Here is a 20,818-nt window from a genome sequence, read left to right as displayed (position 1 = left end):
TCCACTCATACTGCTCTTCTAGACAGGGTGGAATCCAAAGCTTTTCGTCTCATCAACTCCTCTCCTCTAACTGACTGTCTTCAGCCTCTCTCTCACCGCCGCAATGTTGCATATCTAGCTGTCTTCTACCGCTATTTTCATGCTAACTGCTCTTCTGATCTTGCTAACTGCATGCCTCCCCTCCTTCCGCGGCCTCGCTGCACAAGACTTTCTTCTTTCTCTGTCCACCTCTCTAACGTAAGAGTTAACCAGTATTCTCAATCATTCATTCCTTTCTCTGGTAAACTCTGGTAAACTCTGCCTGCTTCTGTATTTACACCTTCCTATGACTTGAATTCCTTCAAGAGGGAGGTTTCAAGACACTTGATATTCATCAATTTTTGACCACTGCTTTGACCCTTTTATGGGACTGGCATTTCAGTGGGCATATTTTTTTTTTATTGGATTTTTGTTGCCCTTGGCCAGTGTCCTTCCTATATAAAAAAAAATAAAAAAAAACGCGGTGACATGGAGACACTGGAGGCACGTGATCATGATGGGCTGTGGAGCTGTCCTGCCCTCATCTCGTGCTCTTTGCAACGTCCTCCATACATATCCAAAGCCTTCTTGTAGAAACATCATGTTGTGGAGAAAACTGAACATGAATGGCACGAAGCACAACATAACATATTACGTAATGTTACTTGGTAGCAACAACACTAAGAAATTAATTCTCTAGAATCAATAAGCGAGAAACTAATTAAGACTTGAGGATTGCTGGCATCAAGTCCCTGTCAGTTCTAATCTCTACTTAATTTCTGATGCCGCACATTCATCATGATTGACTTGGTAGTAACAGCATTAAGAAATTAATTAACTAGAATTAATAAGCGAGAAACTAATTACGACTTAGAAATTTCTGGTATAAAAGACCCGTCAGTTCTAAACTCTACTAAATTCCTGATGCCTAATAGTCATCATGATGTGTGCCTCCTTATTAGAACGACCGCCACTCACACCTGCATGCCTCACACACACATAGAACAGCGAGGCCTGTTTAAATTTTGATCATCATCATCATCTTCTGTGGTGCCGTACCTCTGAAGACGTAGGCGACCATAACATACCACTCTCTTCGCAATGTTCAACCCTTTGACTGCTATTTAGTACATTTTTCCTTTATTGGTAATTACTTTGAGACATCTGTACTTGTTCTACAGCCACCTCCAATCTTTAAACTGGGTAGAAATTACAAAATCTGTTTTTTTTATCCCTATCTTTTTTGTAGATGCTTATAAAGATTTAACGCGTTTTTTCTGATGTTGTTAACTGTTTCGTATTGTAGTGAAAGGGTTAAGGAATTGTGACAAAAAATACCTAGTGCAAAAGATAAATTAGGTGCCAAACAGAGTAGTCATCGAATTCCTTACTATCTACTACTTGGATACTTAGATCTCACACTCACTGAACGATCAGGAACTCAAAGATTGTTCTTGCTTCTTTCATGGGATCTTTGCTCCTTTTTTATTATCTTTCTAAACATTTTCCTCTCTTCTTTTCTATTATCTTTCCAAGCACTTTGCCACCATCTTAGTTCCCTTTATAGTTTCCATGTTCCATCAGGGGCTTACTATGTCTCATCCTCCCTCTGTAACTTTATTTTTGGCTTTCATTTATACGGTTTTTCTCACTGGTAGATCCTTTGTACATTATTGTGTAATCTTTTCTCTTCAACCTTTTTCTTTATGTGTTTCCCAATCTCTCTCTCTCTCTCTCTCTCTCTCTCTCTCTCTCTCTCTCTCTCTCTCTCTCTCTCTCTCTCTCTCTCTCTCTTTCTTTCTTTCTTTCTTTCTTTCTTTCTTTCTTTCTTTCTTTCTTTCTTTCTTTCTTTCTTTCTCTCTCTCTCTCTCTCTCTCTCTCTCTCTCTCTCTCTCTCTCTCTCTCTCTCTCTCTCTCTCTCTCTCTCTCTCTCTCTCTCTCTCTCTCTCTCTCTCTCTCTCTCTCTCTCTCTCTCTCTCTCTCTGCCTTCGTCCCAGCACATATGCTCATCTTTATTTATTTATGTAAGGATTTCATCACATTCATATTTGTTGTAACCTGTCTCCATGCTTTATTAAAATATTTATCTTATATTTGCCCTGGTGTGTATTTTTTTTTCTTAAAGTTGTAAGAAAATTTACTGTCACATTTTCCGCGTACTCAGTCTCTCTCTCTCTCTCTCTCTCTCTCTCTCTCTCTCTCTCTCTCTCTCTCTCTCTCTCTCTCTCTCTCTCCACCGGGCTAAAAAATTGTCTCCATAAATCTCTTCCGGCCACCGATTCTTCCCATCTATCCCTTCCACATAACGAAGTGAGAGGGAGAGCAAAGTTAGTTCCGTGAAAGGTGTTTTCTTTTAGTGTTAGTAGATTTAATCTTTAATTATAAATGGGGTAGTGTTTGTAATTAGGGTAATGGAATGTTTAACTAGTAATTTAAAAAGGCGTGGTTTGTGATTAATAAAGAAGTGAAGATGTGATCTAATAAAGGAAAGGAAACTTTTCTTATTACCGAAGGGAGAGCGCGATGTGTTTAATGAATTGGAAAGCTAAGTTTGGTGAAGGCAGTGGAGTTTTCAGATAATGAAGGGGTGTATCGTGTAATGAATGGGAAAGAACAATACCAATTAAAAGTAACAAAAGGACAGTGGGTTTTTATTACAGAAAAGGGTTTTTTTTTTTTCGTTCAGTACAGGTGGATGCTTTGTATGATGAATGAAAGGGAACATATGTGACTAGCGAGTGACCTGGGCGTGCTGGTGAAACAGAGACAAGAAAAAAAAATGAAAGCAAAGCAGAATGTCGTAAAGAAGATTAAAGAACAAGAAAATTTAAAGAGACGATGAAACCAAAATATGTAGACTGAATTATGTATTTCTAGAACTGTAAGAAAGTCAAGAGAGAGATCAGAACAAGAGGAACAAAGAGAAATCAGAAGTTTGTGGAAAATTATTTTACTATCAAGATATGTTTTCCTGTATGTCATCTCTCTCTCTCTCTCTCTCTCTCTCTCTCTCTCTCTCTCTCTCTCTCTCTCTCTCTCTCTCTCTCTCTCTCTCTCTCTCTCTCTCTCTCCCCATGTTGGGTTTATGAGAATAATGATAAATGGAAGAAGGAAGGGAAAAACGACACAAGATGGAATGGGGGAAAAGGGGAGACTGTGGAAGTGGAATGGCGGAGGGAAATTTTGAAGACGGACCCGTGTACTAAATCATGTAGAAAGGAAGGCAGAAAGATAGTTGTAAGAAGATATAAAGTGAAGAGAACAAAACTTAACAGAAAGAAAATGATAAATGAGGAAGTTAATGTGAGGAATGAAGATAAGAAGAAAGATAACAAATGGAGGATAGCAGCGTGTAGGGGAAGGGGTGGAGAGGAAGGTGGAAGGAGAAGACAGGAAAAGCTTTAACGTTAATCTGGTGTTGGTAGTATGGGAAAGAGGAAGGTGGAATGAAAACACTGAGGTGGAGAATGAAAATGTGAAAGGAGAGAGAGAGAGAGAGAGAGAGAGAGAGAGAGAGAGAGAGAGAGAGAGAATAGTTACTACTGTAATTGGTAGATGAAGTAAATTAATAAGCCTAGCAATAATTATTGATACTCACTTTGTCTTTTCCACAGAGCTTTCTGAAAGGAGAGCTGCAGATAGCAGCAGACGAAGCCTTCATCAACGCCGTGCAGAGTTATTATCCCTCAAGAACGAGCGCCTCGCTTCCATGGTGACTTCCGGTGCCTGCTCCCAGCATGACCTAAGGGAGGTCTTCAAACACAACGTGGAAAAGAGAGTCAGGTGAGTGTTGGCGCCAGCATGAGCGAGGTCATGTGTGCCAGGCAGCACGTCACCCCATGATGATATGTACTGGGCAGGATTGGTACCTCCACCAGGGTATCTCCTAGGGTGGCTCCCTTGCTGATTTGGTAACTTCCTGACTGATGTGGATCCTCAAAAATGGACAGTGCCAATATATTGTTGCAGAAAATATCATCTGAAATATTCTGTCTTTATATTAATGGCTTATTATTTTTAATTAACTACAAAAATAGTAATAGAAAATGCTTACTGCTTCAAGTGTTTTAGTTTATTACGATACCAAACAGACGAAACAGTATTTATTGGATCATTTATACAGTCCAAGATGGTTGCATTTCAACACCGACCGACTCAAATTGGGGCGTATGCTATGGTCTGGATAAACTGTCAGATTCACCAGCCAACTGAATTTTACACAAAAGTTGGCCAGCTGGAAAAAAAATCTTCATTCAAGTTTGCTGTTACTTCCCTCTCAATCACACACCGTGCATTTCAGACATAACTCCGTCATAAACTGTTATGGTCGACCTTATACTCCTATGGACAACTATAAAATGATGCTAATACTGGGTTCAACCTGTCTTAGCGCTGCTAATGACTTTTAGAAGTGTGTCAACACAATGGCAACATGGCCGTACGTACCACAACAGGAGGGCCTGCACGCAGGAAAGTCCCCACACACTCTCTGTGCATGTGCGTGGTCTCGCCACGTGATTGGTTGCCACCTTCTCATCAGTTAACCTAACTAACCTAACCTAACCTTAACCCAACTTTAACCCAACCACCCTGTACCAAATTACTGGATAGGGTCTCTTATTTATTATAACACATTATTTCCGTTAGGTTAGGTGTTAGGTTAGCTGATGAGAAGGTGGCAGCCAATCATAAGGCAAGACTTCTCACACCAATCACGAGGTGAGACTGCTCGCACATGCGCCGACTCCTGTGTGCAGGCCCTCCCACCACATGATCCTCAGCATTTTTTTTTTTTTCTTTTCATGAATACAACAATAAAGATTGGTAATTATAAGTAAATAATGTTCTTCTTTGCGACATAAAGTATAGTTATAAATCATTGCAGAGAGTGGTACGATCAGTTTTCTTAAGCATAACCAAATCCCTGCCTTGCGCCATCCGCATGTGTCGGGCTGTCGGCCGTAATTTTCTTTCATTTATCATGTTGATAAATGCCTTGAAGACCTTTATATAGTTCCTTCTTTAGCTTTGGAAAAAAAAAAAAAAAACGGGAATATTCGCACAGCCTGCTTCATTTGTCTGTAAAACAATGCGAGCAGAAGGTTGTAGTTGTACTACATTAAATTTTGTTGACACTTTTTGACGGGAATAAATTTCAGGAAATTCTCTCAAAACAAATTTCTGTTTTACTATCTAACTTCCTCTAAAGTCGTACTGTGAAGTCAAAACAATTTAAATCCAAGGGAATAAATGCCTATAACCTGTTTTATTCCATAACTGTAAAGTTCACAAATTGTGAGCGTGTGTTCTTGTGGCAGACGGTGACAGAGATTATGGCTGATGACTTATAAATTCATAAATTCTGTTAGCTATGATGGTTAGCAAGGGTCGACCATAAACACTATTGGATATAATTATTATTTGTATATGGTGTACGATATCTTTTCCCGGCGGCAAGCCAAGCACTGCTTGTCGCCAAGAGTGTATCCTCAGTTCCGGACCGAGCCCAATAAAGGAGAAGTGTGTGTCCCTGTGTCTCGCTCCCCTGCCTAGCTATCTTACATGGCGCAATGAAACCCTTACCTACACCGGTCAAGATGCCTCTACCTCGCCGATCCCCTCGCTCGACGCCTAGGGCCTCGACGACAGTGGTTCCTCCAGCCGCTGCTCCAGCGGGCAAGGCAGACCATCAGTGACCAGCAACAAGCCATTACCACCTTGCAGGCCAACATGGCGGCGCTCATCACACGAGGCAACGTGGCGCCCGCCCCTCCGGTGCCTCTCTCGGCTGCCCCCGAGAAATGCGACCTGGATATGACACCAGCTGCATTCAGGTCGTGGAAACGGTCCATGGAGTGCTGGCTTCTCCTCTGCAAGTGGCCACGCCAGGAAGCGGTCCATCACGTCAGACTCCTCTGTGGGCCACCGCTGCAACGTGCCTTGGACACCAGATTCACCTTCGACCGGTGGAGCGCCCTCACACAGCAGGAGGCGCTGGACGCCATTGGTAACCTAGTGCTTCGCTCCTCCAGCCCGGCAGTGCAGTGGGCAGAGTTTTTCGGTGTCAGCCAAGGGCAGGACGAGTGTGTTAGTGACTACTTCGTACGGGGCGCCCAGAAAGTCAACTACTGCGCTTTCGAGTGTCCCCAGTGCAGCCTCAACCTCTCTGAGTACTTGCTATTGAAAAAGCTTGTGGTAGGCATCCGCGACACGGGCCTCAAACAGCAGGTGTATCAAGCGTGTGACTCGTTAGGCAGTGTGGACGCCCTAAGGGCCATGTGTTGTGCATATGAGGCAGCCCGCCAACACACCACAGGCGTGGGCGGTTGGCGGGAAAGCAGTCGCGCGGCTGGCACCGTGCGGGCCGAGGAGGACGGGGACCAGACGCTCGACGCCGCCGCTGCCACCACCTCTGGCAAGACACAGCCCTCACGTACTTGCTGGAACTGTGGTACTTCGCACGCCCCTGACAGAGCTTCCTGCCCGGCCAGGGAAGCAGTCTGCGTCGCCTGTCGTAAGAAAGGTCACTTCAAGAGGTGCTGCAGGAGCTCCAAGCGCCCACACGGCACTGCACCTGCCTACGCCGTCTCGGGATCAGTGACAACGGCAGGCGCGAACGTGTCCCGCCAACCCACCATAGAGGTAACAGTGGCGCTTGGCAAGGGGGCCAAACACCGCACAGCAGCTGTGGCGGACACCGGCGCCCAGGTGTGCGTCGCGGGGGCGGCCCTCCTGTCCAGTCTCAACATACAACCCACGCAGCTACAGGGACGTGCAGGCTTGCGGGATGTAGCGGACTTGCCCTTACGGTGCCTCGGATCGTGCCGGTGTGACATTTACCTTGGTGGCCATGCTACACAGCAAGAAGTATACTTCGTACCCTCCGCCAGGTCGCTGTTCCTGTCACTGAGCGCGTGCAAGGAGCTGGGGCTGGTGCCCGCCGGCTTCCCTCACCACTCCCTGCCGACAGTGCAAGCAGTGGAAGCGCGTGACACGACCGCCGAGCCTGCTCAGCCGCCTGCCAAGCCCGCCACGATACCATTCCCGCCACACGAGGAGCACGTACGACGGCTAGAGGAGTGGCTACTACAACACTTCTCGGCCTCCGCCTTCAACACCACAAGGAGCCCGCTGCCCGTGATGGACGGCGAGCCTCACCACATCCACCTGGCACCCAACGCTGTCCCCTACGCCTGCCACACGCCCGCCTCGGTGCCGAAACACTGGGAGGACGAGGTGAAAGCCCAGCTTGAAGACGACGTACGGCGAGGCGTCATCGAGCCCGTCCCGGCAGGGGAACCCACGGAGTGGTGTGCCCGCATGGTTGTGGTTGCAAAGAAATCAGGGCAACCGCGGCGCACCGTCGATTACCAGCGCCTCAACGCCGCATGCCGCAGAGAGACACACCACACCCCCGCCCCCTTCGACATGGTGTCTAGTGTCCCCAAACATTGCTTTAAGACAGTGGCTGACGCTTATTTGGGGTACCACCAAGTCAGGCTGGACGAGGAGAGTCGAAGTCTCACCACCTTCATCACCCCATGGGGGAGGTTCCGGTACCTCCGGACCCCCATGGGCCACTGTTCTGCTGGCGACGCATACACAAAGCGCTTCAATGACGCCATCCAAGGCATCGTGAGGAAGCACAAGTGTATCGACGACACCCTCCTCTACGACAGCAACATCGAAGACGCATTCTGGCACACGTACGAGTTTCTGGCGACCTGTGCAGCCAAGGGGATTACTTTGAAGCCTGAAAAATTCCAGTTCGCACGGAGGGAGGTGGATTTCGTGGGTTTTCGCCTCGGCTGGGAGGAGTACAAACCCACAGACGAGCGCTTAGCGGCAATCAAAAGCTTCAGGATGCCTGACAAGCCCTCCATCTCAGACATCAGGTCGTGGTACGGGTTTGTCAATCAACTTGCCCCATTCCTCGCCACAGCCCCAATCATGAACGCCTTCAGGGAGCTCCTGAAGAAGCCGTGCGGAAAGACTGTGTACTGGGACGAGCACCTGCAGGAGAAATTCCGCCGCGCTCAGGACACCATATGCCAGCTTGCAAAGGACGGCCTGGCATATTACGACAAAACCCGCCCCACAGTTGCCCTCACAGACTGGAGCAGGGAGGGCATTGGATTCATTATCCTGCAGCAGTTCTGCCACTGCTCGTCTGCTGCCGCTCCCTTCTGCTGCAGGGCGGGCTGGCGTCTGGCCCTGTGCGGAAGCCGCCACCTCACGGCCGCCGAGACTGGTTACGCCGCGGTAGAGGGGGAAACCTTGGCTGTGGTGTGGTGCCTCCAGAAAGCCCGGCTGTTCTTGTTGGGGTGCCCGAACCTCACCATCGTCACCGACCACCGCCCTCTTACCAAGCTACTGGGGGACAGGGCCCTCACAGAAGTCATCAACCCACGACTCTTCTGGCTCAAGGAGCGAACGCTACAGTACCGCTTTCAAGTCAAATATCTGCCAGGAAAAAGGAACGCCGCAGCCGACTTCCTGTCCAGGTACCCAGCCCTCAGAAGCCCCACCACAGACACCGACGCCAACCTGGATGAGGACCTCACCGAGGCAGTAGCAGCCGTGGTCATCGCCACAGCTGAACACGAGGGTCACGTTCTCGACGAGTCAGCGGTAAGAAAATCTGCAGCCGACGACCCTGTCTACCAACTACTACTGGCCAGAGTGTTGGCCGCGGACTGGCACCTGCACAAGGCGCAAGAAGTGGCCTGCCTGCGCCCGTTCTATGGCGTGAGGGACCGGTTGGCAGTCTCTCAAGACCTTGTCACATACACCTTTGACCAGGATTGTGTGCGACTCGTGATTCCTGAGCCCCCCCGCCCACAGGTAGCAGCAAACTTACACGCTGCTCACCAAGGGCTAGATTCCATGCTGCGGAGGGCAAGGCAATGTGTATACTGGCCCGGGTTGGAAGGGGACCTGCAGCACTACTGGGCGTCGTGCACGTCATGCGAGACGCACGCTCCCTCTCAGCCCTCAGAAACACTCGTCATCACGCCGCTCCCAGAGTACCCATTCCAATCCACAGTGGCGGACATGTTTCAGCATGAGGGGCACACCTACATGGTCTACGCTGACAGGCTCACTGGATGGCTAGAACTCGCCCATTTCCCACACGGTGCTACATCTAATAAAATCAAGAGTCAAATGAGGCAGTACTTCACGCGATGGGGCGCCCCGGAACAGCTGTCCACTGGTGGGGGGCCGAACCTGGCGAGCGAGGAAATGTCGGAATTCCTCAAGAAGTGGGGTGTCATTGCACGCCTGTCCTCAGCACAGTACCCACAGTCAAACGGGCGGGCCGAAGCAGCGGTCAAGACAGCCAAAAGAATCATCAGAGCCAACACAGATAGCGGGGGCTCATTGGACACGGACAAAACCTCCCTCGCTGTGCTGCAATACCTTAAGGCCGCGTTCACACCAAGCGAGTCGCGTCGCGTCAAGTCAAGAGCGTCATTTGATGCGATTCATTTTGACTCATCTCCGTTCACACCGACTGCGTCAGCCCGCGTCAAGTCAGCACTCAGTGACCTGGGTAATTTCATGGAGAATGGATGCATGTTCCCTGGCTGAAGTAGCTGCTTTGTTGTGGCTTCGTCGTCGCAGACGTAAGAAGAAACAACGAATATGGATCCATGAACTGAACATCAAGAGGCCAGATTTTGGAAACTTCTCTCATCTATTCCCAGACCTGGTGAACCATCCAGAAAAATTCTACAACTACTTTAGGATGACACATGAAAATTTTAAGAAGCTGGTGGAGTTGACTGGATCTTCCATAAAGAAAATTAACACAAACTACAGGGGTGCAGTTGGAGTTGAAGAAAGAATGACCACAGGGCAGCTATGACATCCCGATCCCGGTGGTTGCGGTCACTAGGATCATATATGGGAGGGCGTTCTCGAACTAAATTTATCAGGAATTCCACTTCCATCATGCTCCCGCAACGACGGACTCGCTGTGACTGATGTAGAAAATGGGTCCAGCCCTATCTGTGACTCGACGCGACGCGACGCGCCGTGACTTGACGCGACGCGACTCGCTTGGTGTGAACGGTTTTTTCAAATATACATACAAATTAATGTTAAACTCGGGTGGCGATTCATGACGCATGATGACTTGCCTTGACTTGACGCGACGCGACTCGCTTGGTGTGAACGCGGCCTAACACCCCGCTGCGATCTGTCAACAAGTCCCCCGCCCAACTTGCCACCGGAAGGCAGCTGCGTGATGGCGTGCCAACGGCCCGACGACATTACAAGGTGGACAGGCACTGGGGAAGGACGCTGCGTGAGAGAGAAGTGAAAATGGGGGAGGAAGGCAACACCCTGATGGCAACCTGCACACCCAGACAGCTCCGGCCCCTGTCCCCCGGCACACGAGTAAGGATGCAGAACCAGGCCTCGGGCACGTGGGACCGCACGGGCTTGATCGTGGAGGCGCTGCCCTACAGGCAGTACACCGTCAGGCTTGATGGTAGCGGCCGAATAAGCCTCAGGAACAGGAAGCATCTGCGGCCCGTCGCTGAGTCAACCCCACCGCCCGCACCGCCAACCCTGCGCCCACCAACCCCGCCGGCCGCTCAACCAACCACGACACCCGCACAAGTCTCAACCCCCACCCAACCTCAGCTACGCCCCGCACCCAGGAGGCAGGTGCGGCGACCGGGGTGGCTGAGCGACTATGTGTAACACACACACACACAGACAGACTTCAGGCCAGGTAAAACCATCGTTCTTCTAGTTTGTATTTTGTATTATTATTTTCAAAGGTATTGTTCTCTTTTTGTTCCTCACCCGTACGTGTATACTTACCTCCATTCCAAGTTTAGTTCGTTCCCCTCCCGTGCCGTCGTAGCCCGTTATGCTCATACACATATCAGATTAATGTGTTGCAGGCACACATTTATCTTACGGGGGGATACTGGATATATTATTATTTGTACATGGTGTACGATATGTTTTCCCGGCGGCAAGCCAAGCACTGCTTGTCGCCAAGAGTGTATCCTCAGTTCCGGGCCGAGCCCAATAAAGGAGAGATGTGTGTCCCTGTGTCTCGCTCCCCTGCCAAGCTATCTTACAAACACTATGAAGGATAGGGCCCTGGAACCATCCCTCCACCACCAGGAGGCAGCACAACTATTAAACTCCTTCATTTTCCACCAAATACAAAAATGTGCAAGTAGACTTTACGTATCGTGTATCTTGTGGGTAAGGTACTTAAAGTGCTTAAAAAGTCACCTACCTCAGTTTTTTTATGGGTTTTTATGATAACAGACTTGTAAGACATATTTCTTCTATAGTCGCAAGCTAGTAATTTCTGAACTAGAGGAATTTTTCAATTGTTATTTGAACCACACGGAAGGGCTATAATGGCAGACCTGTTCAGCTCTTGTCTCTTCATGGTCGACACTGCTGCCACCTACCGATCTTCTTCAGCACTAATATTGAATGCTCCAATCACATTTGATAATTTCCTTACCTCCAGCTGATGACATTAGCAATAAAGAAAACTAATAAGATTTACTAGGTTAGGTAAAGTTAGGTTGTTAGGTCAGGTTAGGATAGATTAAGTTAATTATGTTTGGTTAGGTTAGGTTCGTTTAGGTTAGTTAGATTTGGTTAGGTTTAACATTTTCTTGATGATTTAAGTTTCTTGGGTTTCTGTGATTCATTCAGTGTGTAAGTCAAGTAAAAACGAAGAAGAAAGTAAAATCACCATTGTATGGAAGGACTGGTACAAAGCAAAGATTTATCCAAATTTGCTTTTCACAGATTTAAGATTCTGAGGCAGCACTACAATTTGTCAAGACACAAGTTTATTTGAAAGTTTTCTATTCTTTAGTGAATTAGAAACTCAGTGGCTAACTGAGAACTTTTTTGATGAAGATTATAAGGCAAGGCGCACATTGAGACGCAGGGCAGCACAGAGCAGGGCAGACGCAGGGCAGGGCAGGGCAGCACAGCGCAGCACAGGCGTGGTGCGCACATTGAGAAGCAGGCTGTCGTCCTGTGCGGTAGTGTTGATCATGGCTGTTGCCAAAAATTACTTTGGAAACCTTAGTTCCGATTCCGACTCAGAAAACGAGTTCGAGAAAGTAATGTTATTATATGACATTTGTAGAGCAAAGAGGTCAGTGTGGAGGAGTGAATACATGGAGAAGAGGAAAACACATGGAGAATTTGCCCATAACTCTTCCTTATAAGTTCCTCTCATATAATCAGGATGACTAGTGTCATACAGCACTCTTTGATGGCGAACAGCCTCTATGAGTTGCTCCGTGGACGACATTGTGAGTACTAAAGAGTGAGTTGCTATCAAGCTGCCCCGCACGTGGCACAGGAAACTGCGTTCGAACGACTGCGTCGCGCAGGCCGACACAGGTCTGCATCTGTGCTGTGCTGTCCTGCGTGTCAATATGCGTGCTTAGGTTTAAACCAGTAAGATGCAGTTTTCTGCCCTGCTCTGTGCTGTGTCGTCTGTGTTGCCAGCGTCTCAATGTGCGCCCGGCCTAACACATGTTTTTTGGCACGTGTAAAAGTGTAAAGAAATAGTACAGGTTGAGGTAGTAGTATTAGTACTGTAGTAGTAAGCATGCTCCTGGGTGTGATAATTATGTAAAAGGCTGGAACATGCTAGTTCATTATGTTGATTGTCAATTATACGTAAGAATTTTTGTGCTTGTGGTCAAAACTTCATAAGGCAGTGGTGGGGAGATGTTTGTTGTGTGTGTCAAACTCTTGATTTGTTAGTTAATTACTTGAGTACTTATCAGTGAAGGTTCCTTCTGCTGGTTATTGCACTCAGCTGCATCAGTCATCCTTTCTGATATAAATGTCTAATACTTCAAATTATTTTTTATTTATTTTTTTAATATTGTAATGCTTATTGGCTAACTTTGGTAATATGTACAAAGAGGAGAGAACATATTGTAATGTGTTTCACTTTGCAATGACATATTGCTTCAGGTAAACTTCAGAAGTGCAGTAGACATATTAGAAAATTTAGAAACAGTGGTAAATTGACATGGAGTCAACTGTAATAAAATATTATTAAAGAGACAGCCATAAGCTGTAGTTCCAAGCAGCAGCTACCCAACGAGCCACCACTTAACAGCTTAGCAGTACACTTTTACTTTTGGGCTGTTGTTCTTGAGTACTACATTACTGCCCTTTCTTATTATGAGACCATTAATTTCCTCAGATCTTAAGTAAAAGGGAATAACTGTGATTACTGGAGTTATATACTCAAGTGCAGCAGAAAGTGGAGAATAATAAGGTGGGGTAATACTCGCCATGTGCAGTCACCTGTGTGCCATGAGCCCATGACATGAGGTGGCATCCCTGAAGGCTTTGTCCTCTGATTAGGATTGATTTCAAAGGTCAAGGAAATTATGTCAGGTTCAAATGGGTTTGATTCCTATTGATGGTGCAATTGAAAAATAGAGTCATTATGAAAAAATACTTTTGAAAACTCCAGTAACAAGTTACCAGTACTAGGATGCCAATACATTTCAGAATGTGGCCCAAAGTACTTCAGTTTTGTTAAATACTCTGAAGAATATTCATAAATTTTGGAAGTACTGCACGTGAAAGGATCTTTATAAATTTTGGAAATACTGCACCTGTGTATTGTCCTGTTACATTGTCTATAAAGTAGGGAAAGGTGATGATAAATTTGAATAAGTAGATGAAGGAAACTGTTTACCATAGTGACTACCTAACTATGGTCTGCATTTTAAATATTCTATAAAGTAGGGAAAGGTAATGATAAATTTGAATAAGTAGATGAAGGAAACTGTTTACCATAGTGACTACCTAACTATGGCCTGCATTTTAAATATTCATCTCCAATAAGCCATTCAGAGAAAATCTGTGTTTGATTAGCAGCCCTGCTACTACTGCCCCGTAGTTTTATTGAAACTCTGCCTTCCTTAAGAAATACTTATATTTCTTCACTTAACTTGTTCTTTGTTCTTTAATCTTTCTCTCCTATCTTTCTATGTTCTTTATTCCTTTCTCTTTGTCTTTTCTATTTTCTCTAATTTCTTTTTCTTTTCTTATTATCACATTTTTCATCCTTACTTTCTTCAGTTATTTTGTTTTTTTCTCCATTCTCTCTCTCTCTCTCTCTCTCTCTCTCTCTCTCTCTCTCTCTCTCTCTCTCTCTCTCTCTCTCTCTCTCTCTCTCTCTGCAGTTGTAATCAGTCCCAGTAATGCAAAGCAGGTCAGCACAGCCCCTTCCTGGTGGTGTGAAAACAATTTTTTTCCTCCCATATCAATTCTTACTCCTTCCTCCTTTGAGGCAATCTTTTTTTTTCCACCTGACTTCCTTGTGTTGTTTTTCTGCTCCAATGACTAACATCTTTTTCTTCTCCTTTTGCCATTTCTCTAGAGTCAGGGGTTGGTGCCAATTGTTTCTGTCTCTTGAATCTTCCTCTGTGGAGTACTCCTATCCTTTGCAATTCTACTGCAAATCCATCCCTCCATCTCACTCTCTGTCTTTTCCCCCACCATCTTTTTCCCTCCCTTGTGCAAATCCTGCTGTTCATCCTCTCAGTGGTGTTATTAGTGCAATTCACCCCCTTATGTTTGTCATTCTCTCATTTTTCTCTTTGTCTTGTTCACTTCACATCTCCTCCAACTCGCTCCATCGGTATAGTTTTCATCATGGTTCTGTTATTTATTCACTAGGTGGGTTGGTACCTTGTAGATAAACCACATCTAGGCTACATCAGCACTCGGTCCATCGTTCCATATCAGGTTTCGCTAGTATTCCTCGGTACTTGTAAGTTTAGTTGTAGTTTCTCATCACACAGTCTGTCAGGTCATCATATGTTCGGCACTAAGTTCATTGGTTCATGTTTCTCTAGTGTTTTTTGGCACTCAGTCTGTTGCTTTGTTATAAGTTCCACTACTTATCAATGGAACACAGTTCATTGTAGATTTCACTTGTTATTCTCAGCTCTCAGTTCTGCTAGTTTTCCTCAGCATTCAGACCATCGGTACTGTTTTTAACCAAGTTTTGCTGGTAATCCTCGGTTCTCGGTCCATCGGTTCATTGTGTTTCCCTAGTTTTATTCAGCATTTGGTTTGTGTGTAGTTGAGCATAATTTCAAAATTGAGTCACTTATTAATGTATGTAAAAGTTGTAAAAACAGACTTCATAATAATTGAGTCTTTGTTAAAACACACATGGTAAACATCAGTTAAAAGAAGTCACTCTTAATGGCTTTAATGTGCACGTGAAATGCCATTTGAATAAGAAGAGCTATTAAATAAATTTGAGGTGTTTACAAGGATGGAAAATCTCATTGAAGAATAAATAACATGGTGGTGATCAGAACAGGAGGATATGCTTTGTGAGTCCCTCACCACAAATTAAACATCACTGGGCTCATCTTTTCTTCCAAATAGGTACTTATTAACAAGTACCATATTCCCCAGTATCGAAGATGCTTCACACTCGAGAATACCCCAATTTTGACAAATTTGAAAAATAAAATAAATAATGCAAGAATATTAGAGTAAAAACAAACAATCCTAAAAACTAAAAAAACATCACACAAAATATACAAAACAAACAGCAGTCATTGAAAATCAGGCCACATGTCTTTTTTATGTTAGGAATTGTTACAATTAGTGAATCATGATGGCAGCCACCTGTTAGTGAGTGATCACAATACTCTTGTTATAAATCAGATTTGCTGGTAAACCCTTTTAACACATCACAGTTTCACTTCTTTTGTAACTTTATGGTATTCCCTTAAAGTTGGGCTGTTTGAGGAGAGTGAAAATACTGGCATTGTTGATACACATGTAAAATACCACTGACCTGCCTTTTTTTTTTTTTTTTTTTTTTTTTTTTTTTTTTTTTTTTCTTTGGAGGAGGGACACTGGCCAAGGGCAACAAAAATCCAATAAAAAAAATGCCCACTGAAATGCCAGTCCCATAAAAGGGTCAAAGCAGTAGTCAAAAATTAATGAATAAATATCTTGAAACCTCCCTCTTGAAGGAATTCAAGTCATAGGAAGGTGGAAATACAGAAGCAGGCAGGGAGTTCCAGAATTTACCAGAGAAAGGGATGAATGATTGAGAATACTGGTTAACTCTTGCATTAGAGAGGTGGACAGAATAGGGGTGAAAGAAAGAAGAAAGTCTTGTGCAGCAAGGCCGTGGGAGGAGGGGAGGCATGCAGTTAGCAAGATCAGAAGAGCAGTTAGCATGAAAATAGCGGTAGAAGACAGCTAGAGATGCAACATTGTGGCGGTGAGAGAGAGGCTGAAGACAGTCAGTTAGAAGAGAGGAGTTGATGAGACGAAAAGCTTTTGATTGCACTCTGTCTAGAAGAGCAGTATGACTGGAATCCCCCAGACATGCGAAGCATACTCCATACATGGATGGATAAGGCCCTTGTACAGAGTTAGCAGCTGTGGGGTTGAGAAAAACTGGCGGAGACGTCTCAGAATGCCTAACTTCATAGAAGCTGTTTTAGTTAGAGATGAGATGTGAAGTTTCCAGTTCAGATTATGAGTAAAGAACAGACCGAGGATGTTCAGTGTAGAAGAGGGGGACAGTTGAGTGTCATTGAAGAAGAGGGGATAGTTGTCTGGAAGGTTGTGTCGAGTTGATAGATGGAGGAATTGAGTTTTTGAGGCATTGAACAATACCAAGTTTGCTCTGCCCCAGTCAGAAATTTTAGAAAGATCAGAAGTCAAGCATTCTTTGGCTTCCCTTCATGAAATGTTTACCTCCTGAAGGGTTGGATGTCTATGAAAAGACATGGAAAAGTGCAGGGTGGTATCATCAGCATAGGAGTGGATAGGACAAGAAGTTTGGTTTAGAAGATCATTAATGAATAATAAGAAGAGAGTGGGTGACAGGACAGAACCCTGAGGAACACCACTGTTAATAGATTTAGGAGAAGAACAGTGACCGTCTACCACAGCAGCAATAGAACGGTCAGAAAGGAAACTTGAGATGAAGTTACAGAGACCAGTATTCTCAATCATTCATCCCTTTCTCTGGTAAACTGGAACTCCCTGCCTGTTTCTGTATTTCCACCTTCCTATGACTTGAATTCCTTCAAGAGGGAGGTTTCAAGACACTTATCCACCAATTTTTGACCACTGCTTTGACCCTTTTATGGGACTGGCATTTCAGTGGGCATTTTTTTATTAGATTTTTGTTGCCCTTGGCCAGTATCCTTCATACATAAAAAAAAAGAAAAAAAAAAAAAGGAAGGCCAGAAGATCACCAGTACAGCAGCCTTGACAGAACCCATACCGGCAATCAGATAGAAGGTTGTGAAGTGATAGATGTTTAAGAATCTTCCTGTTGAGAATGGATTAAAAAACTTTAGATAGGCAGGTAATTAAAGCAATAGGACTGTAGTTTGTGGGATTAGAACGGTCGCCCTTTTTAGGAACAGGTTGAATGTAGGCAAACTTCCAGCAAGAAGGAAAGTTAGATGTTGACAGACAGAGCTGAAAGAGTTTGACTAGGCAAGATGCAAGCATGGAGGCACAGTTTTGGAGAACAATAGGAGGGACCCCATCAGGTCCATAAGCCTTCCGAGAGTTTAGGCCAGCAAGGGCATGGAAAACATCATTATGAAGAATTATAATAGGTGGCATGAAGTAGTCAGAGGGCAGAGGAGAGGGAGGAACAAGCCCAGAATCATCCAAGGTAGAGTTTTTAGCAAAGGTTTGAGCGAAGAGTTCAGCTTTAGAAATAGATGTGATAGCAGTGGTGCCATCTGGTTGAAATATAGGAGGGAAAGAAGAAGAAACAAAGTTATTGGAGATATTTTTGGCTAGATGCCAGAAGTCATGAGGGGAGTTAGATCTTGAAAGGTTTTGACACTTTCTGTTAATGAAGGAGTTTTTGGCTAGTTGGAGAACAGACTTGGCATGGTTCCGGGCATAAATATAAAGTTCATGAGATTCTGGTGATGGAAGGCTCAAGTACTTTTTGTGAGAAACCTCTCTATCATGTATAGCACGAGAACAAGCTGTGTTAAACCAAGGTTTGGAAGATTTAGGTCGAGAAAAAGAGTGAGGAATGTACGCCTCCATGCCAGATACTGTCACCTCTGTTATGTGCTCAGCACACAAAGATGGGTCTCTGACACAGAAGCAGTAGTCATTCCAAGGAAAATCAGCAAAATACCTCCTCAGGTCCCCCTGACTAGCAGAGGCAAAACGTTAGAGGCACCTTCGCTTAGGGGGATCCTGAGGGGGGATTGGAGTGATAGGAGATATGAAATTGTGATCAGAGGAGCCCAATGGAGAAGAAAGGGTGACAGCATAAGCAGAAGAATTAGAGGTCAGGAAAAGTTCAAGAATGTTGGGCGTATCTCCAAGATGGTCAGGAATACGAGTAAGGTGTTGCACCATTTGCTCTAGGTTGTGGAGGATAGCAAAGTTGAAGGCTAGTTCTCCGGGATGGTCAGTGAAGGGAGAGGAAAGCCAAAGCTGGTGGTGAACATTGAAGTCTCCAAGAATGGAGATCTCTGCAAAAGGGAAGAGGGTCAGAATGTGCTCCACTTTAGAAGTTAAGTAGTCAAAGAATTTCTTATAGTCAGAAGAGTTAGGTGAAAGGTATACAGCACAGATAAATTTAATTTGAGAGTGACTCTGTAGTCGTAGCCAGATGGTGGAAAACTCAGAAGATTCAAGAGCGTGGGCACGAGAGCAAGTTAAGTCATTGTGCACATAAATGCAACATCCAGCTATGGATTGAAAATGCGGATAGAGAAAGTAGAAGGGAACATAAAAGGGGCTACTGTCAGTTGCCTCAGACACCTGAGTTTCAGTGAGGAAAAGATGAGGTGGCTTAGAAGAAGAGAGGTGGTGTTTTACAGATTGAAAATTAGATCTTAGACTGCGAATGTTGCAGAAGTTAATGAAGAAAAAGTTGAGGGGGGGTGTCAAGACACTTAGGGTCATCAACAGAAAGGCAATCCAACCTGGGGACATTTATGGTCCCCTCCCCAGATGGGGACTCCGAGGCTGGTGTAGGAGTCGCCATGATGATTTTGAAATTTTTGAGTGAAGGGTGTGTGTGTTATTAGGTGCTTGTAGTTTTGTGTGGAGGAAGAGAGTTGTCTTTAGAGGGCAGGCTGTGACTGCCCCTTGTGTTGTGAGACACAAACACAACGTTCAGTGAGGTCACAGCTGGGTTTAATGATAAGTTCACAGCACCCCCTGAACAGTGCTTTAGACCTCACTGGGAGTAATTATCGTTTCGGCAGGTGTCTACTGCCTCCTCCTTTGACTACCCATATGGAAATGGGTTTTTGTTAATGCCTAGATTTTTTTATACTTTAATTTATGTACTACTTGAACCAATTATAATTTATGCACCTCATTGTGAGACCATACTGAGGAGTTCAGATTACTGTCAAACATAGATAACCTTGCTTAGGATGAGCCTATGAAAACGTAACTTTCTCCAAGACATTTTTATTGACGCCGGGAAATACAGTAATCAGAGAATGGAAACAGACACACTGAATAACATCACATCAATTTGATTTGTACAGATTAATTTGCTTTGTATGTCTTTGTCATCCCTATAGCATAGTAGGGGTCACATGTCTTATGGTGCCTCTGTTCTCTCCCTACAGGTCCCTCCCGGAAATTGACAGTCTCAGTAAGGAGACTGTGCTCACCTCCTGGATGGCCAAGTTTGACATGATAATTAAAGGTAAGGATACAGAATGACCTTTTCTGTGTTACTGCTCTCACTGCTGCTGATGTTCCTTGCCGATGGCAATGATTAATAAGCCTAGTTTTCCTAGCACTGTTATTGTTGAAAACTGTATACTAAGACTGCACACAATTTAAGAGCTATTATCATTAAACACAAAAATAGTATCTTAATTGCAGTGTTTTCATTTGAGTTAAATCTACATGTATTTGTAGTATTCTGGTCAATAATATAGTGTCTAATAACCTTTGAAAATCACTCATTCTTGAGATGTTGAGTATTTAAATATTTAGATGATTCTTAGCCATCTTGTTTTTAGCTGTTGAATTTGTCAGAGTTGTAGCTGTTATCCTGCTCTGTCCTCTCACTCTTCTTCAGAAGCATATTTCAAGTTATTCACTTTACTACTTCTTTTGGTATAATTTTCATATTCTAGACATCTTTATTTTCTGTTCTAGATTGGTAATGTTTATGGATACTACAGTTCTTAATATTGAAATAGTCTGTCTGGATTGAGGCTGACTTATTCAATGTCAAATTTTCCTCCACCCTGTCTGGATTGAGGGTGACTTATTCAATGTCAAATTTTCCTCCACCCTTAAGAGTGACTTGAACTTATGCCAGTGCATTATGCTGCATACACAGAGTGGTGTAGTAGTAGCAGTGTCTGAGCCCACCAAGCAAAGCCCATTCAGTGCTCTGTTCGCTGCACCATCCTGTTTGTGCTCCCACTCAACCTGCACATCTGTGCCCTTTCACCCCAATATGTTGTCAACATGGGCAAGGAAAAGGACTTAAGTGCACAGACCAGTGCCGAGATCATTGCCCTAAAGAGATCTGGTCTTCAAACAAAGGCAATCTCTGAACAGATTATTGTGTGTCCAAGGAGCATCTGGCACCCACACAATCTGTATCCACAAGGAGAGGCCTGGTAAGGCCAAGAAGACAGATATTCACTCCCAGGTTATTGTATAGCATGAGTTAGAGTCATACCCACATGTGACAACAAGGAAAGAAAAGAAAGCAACCTATATACATTTGGTGAATGCTTTGTGAGAAACATTAATA

At 44.7% G+C, this 20,818-nt stretch overlaps 1 protein-coding gene across 1 annotated transcript in view; it reads left to right on the top strand.

The window, feature by feature from the left end:
- LOC135098251 (calcium-dependent secretion activator-like) overlaps positions 1 to 20,818 on the top strand; it is a 204,616-nt gene that overhangs the window by 20,549 nt on the left and 163,249 nt on the right. The window contains exons 2-3 of the mRNA XM_064000517.1: positions 3,633 to 3,801; positions 19,668 to 19,747. Of these exons, the coding sequence (XP_063856587.1) occupies positions 3,728 to 3,801; positions 19,668 to 19,747 (154 nt within the window). The 5' untranslated portion in view covers positions 3,633 to 3,727. The remainder of the gene's footprint in view (positions 1 to 3,632; positions 3,802 to 19,667; positions 19,748 to 20,818) is intronic.

The sequence above is a fragment of the Scylla paramamosain genome, unplaced genomic scaffold, assembly GCF_035594125.1.
Source record: "Scylla paramamosain isolate STU-SP2022 unplaced genomic scaffold, ASM3559412v1 Contig52, whole genome shotgun sequence".
NCBI classification, from domain to species: domain Eukaryota; kingdom Metazoa; phylum Arthropoda; class Malacostraca; order Decapoda; family Portunidae; genus Scylla; species Scylla paramamosain.
The sequence above is the reverse complement of the archived record's forward strand: the minus strand, read 5'-3'. Positions and strand labels throughout refer to the sequence as shown.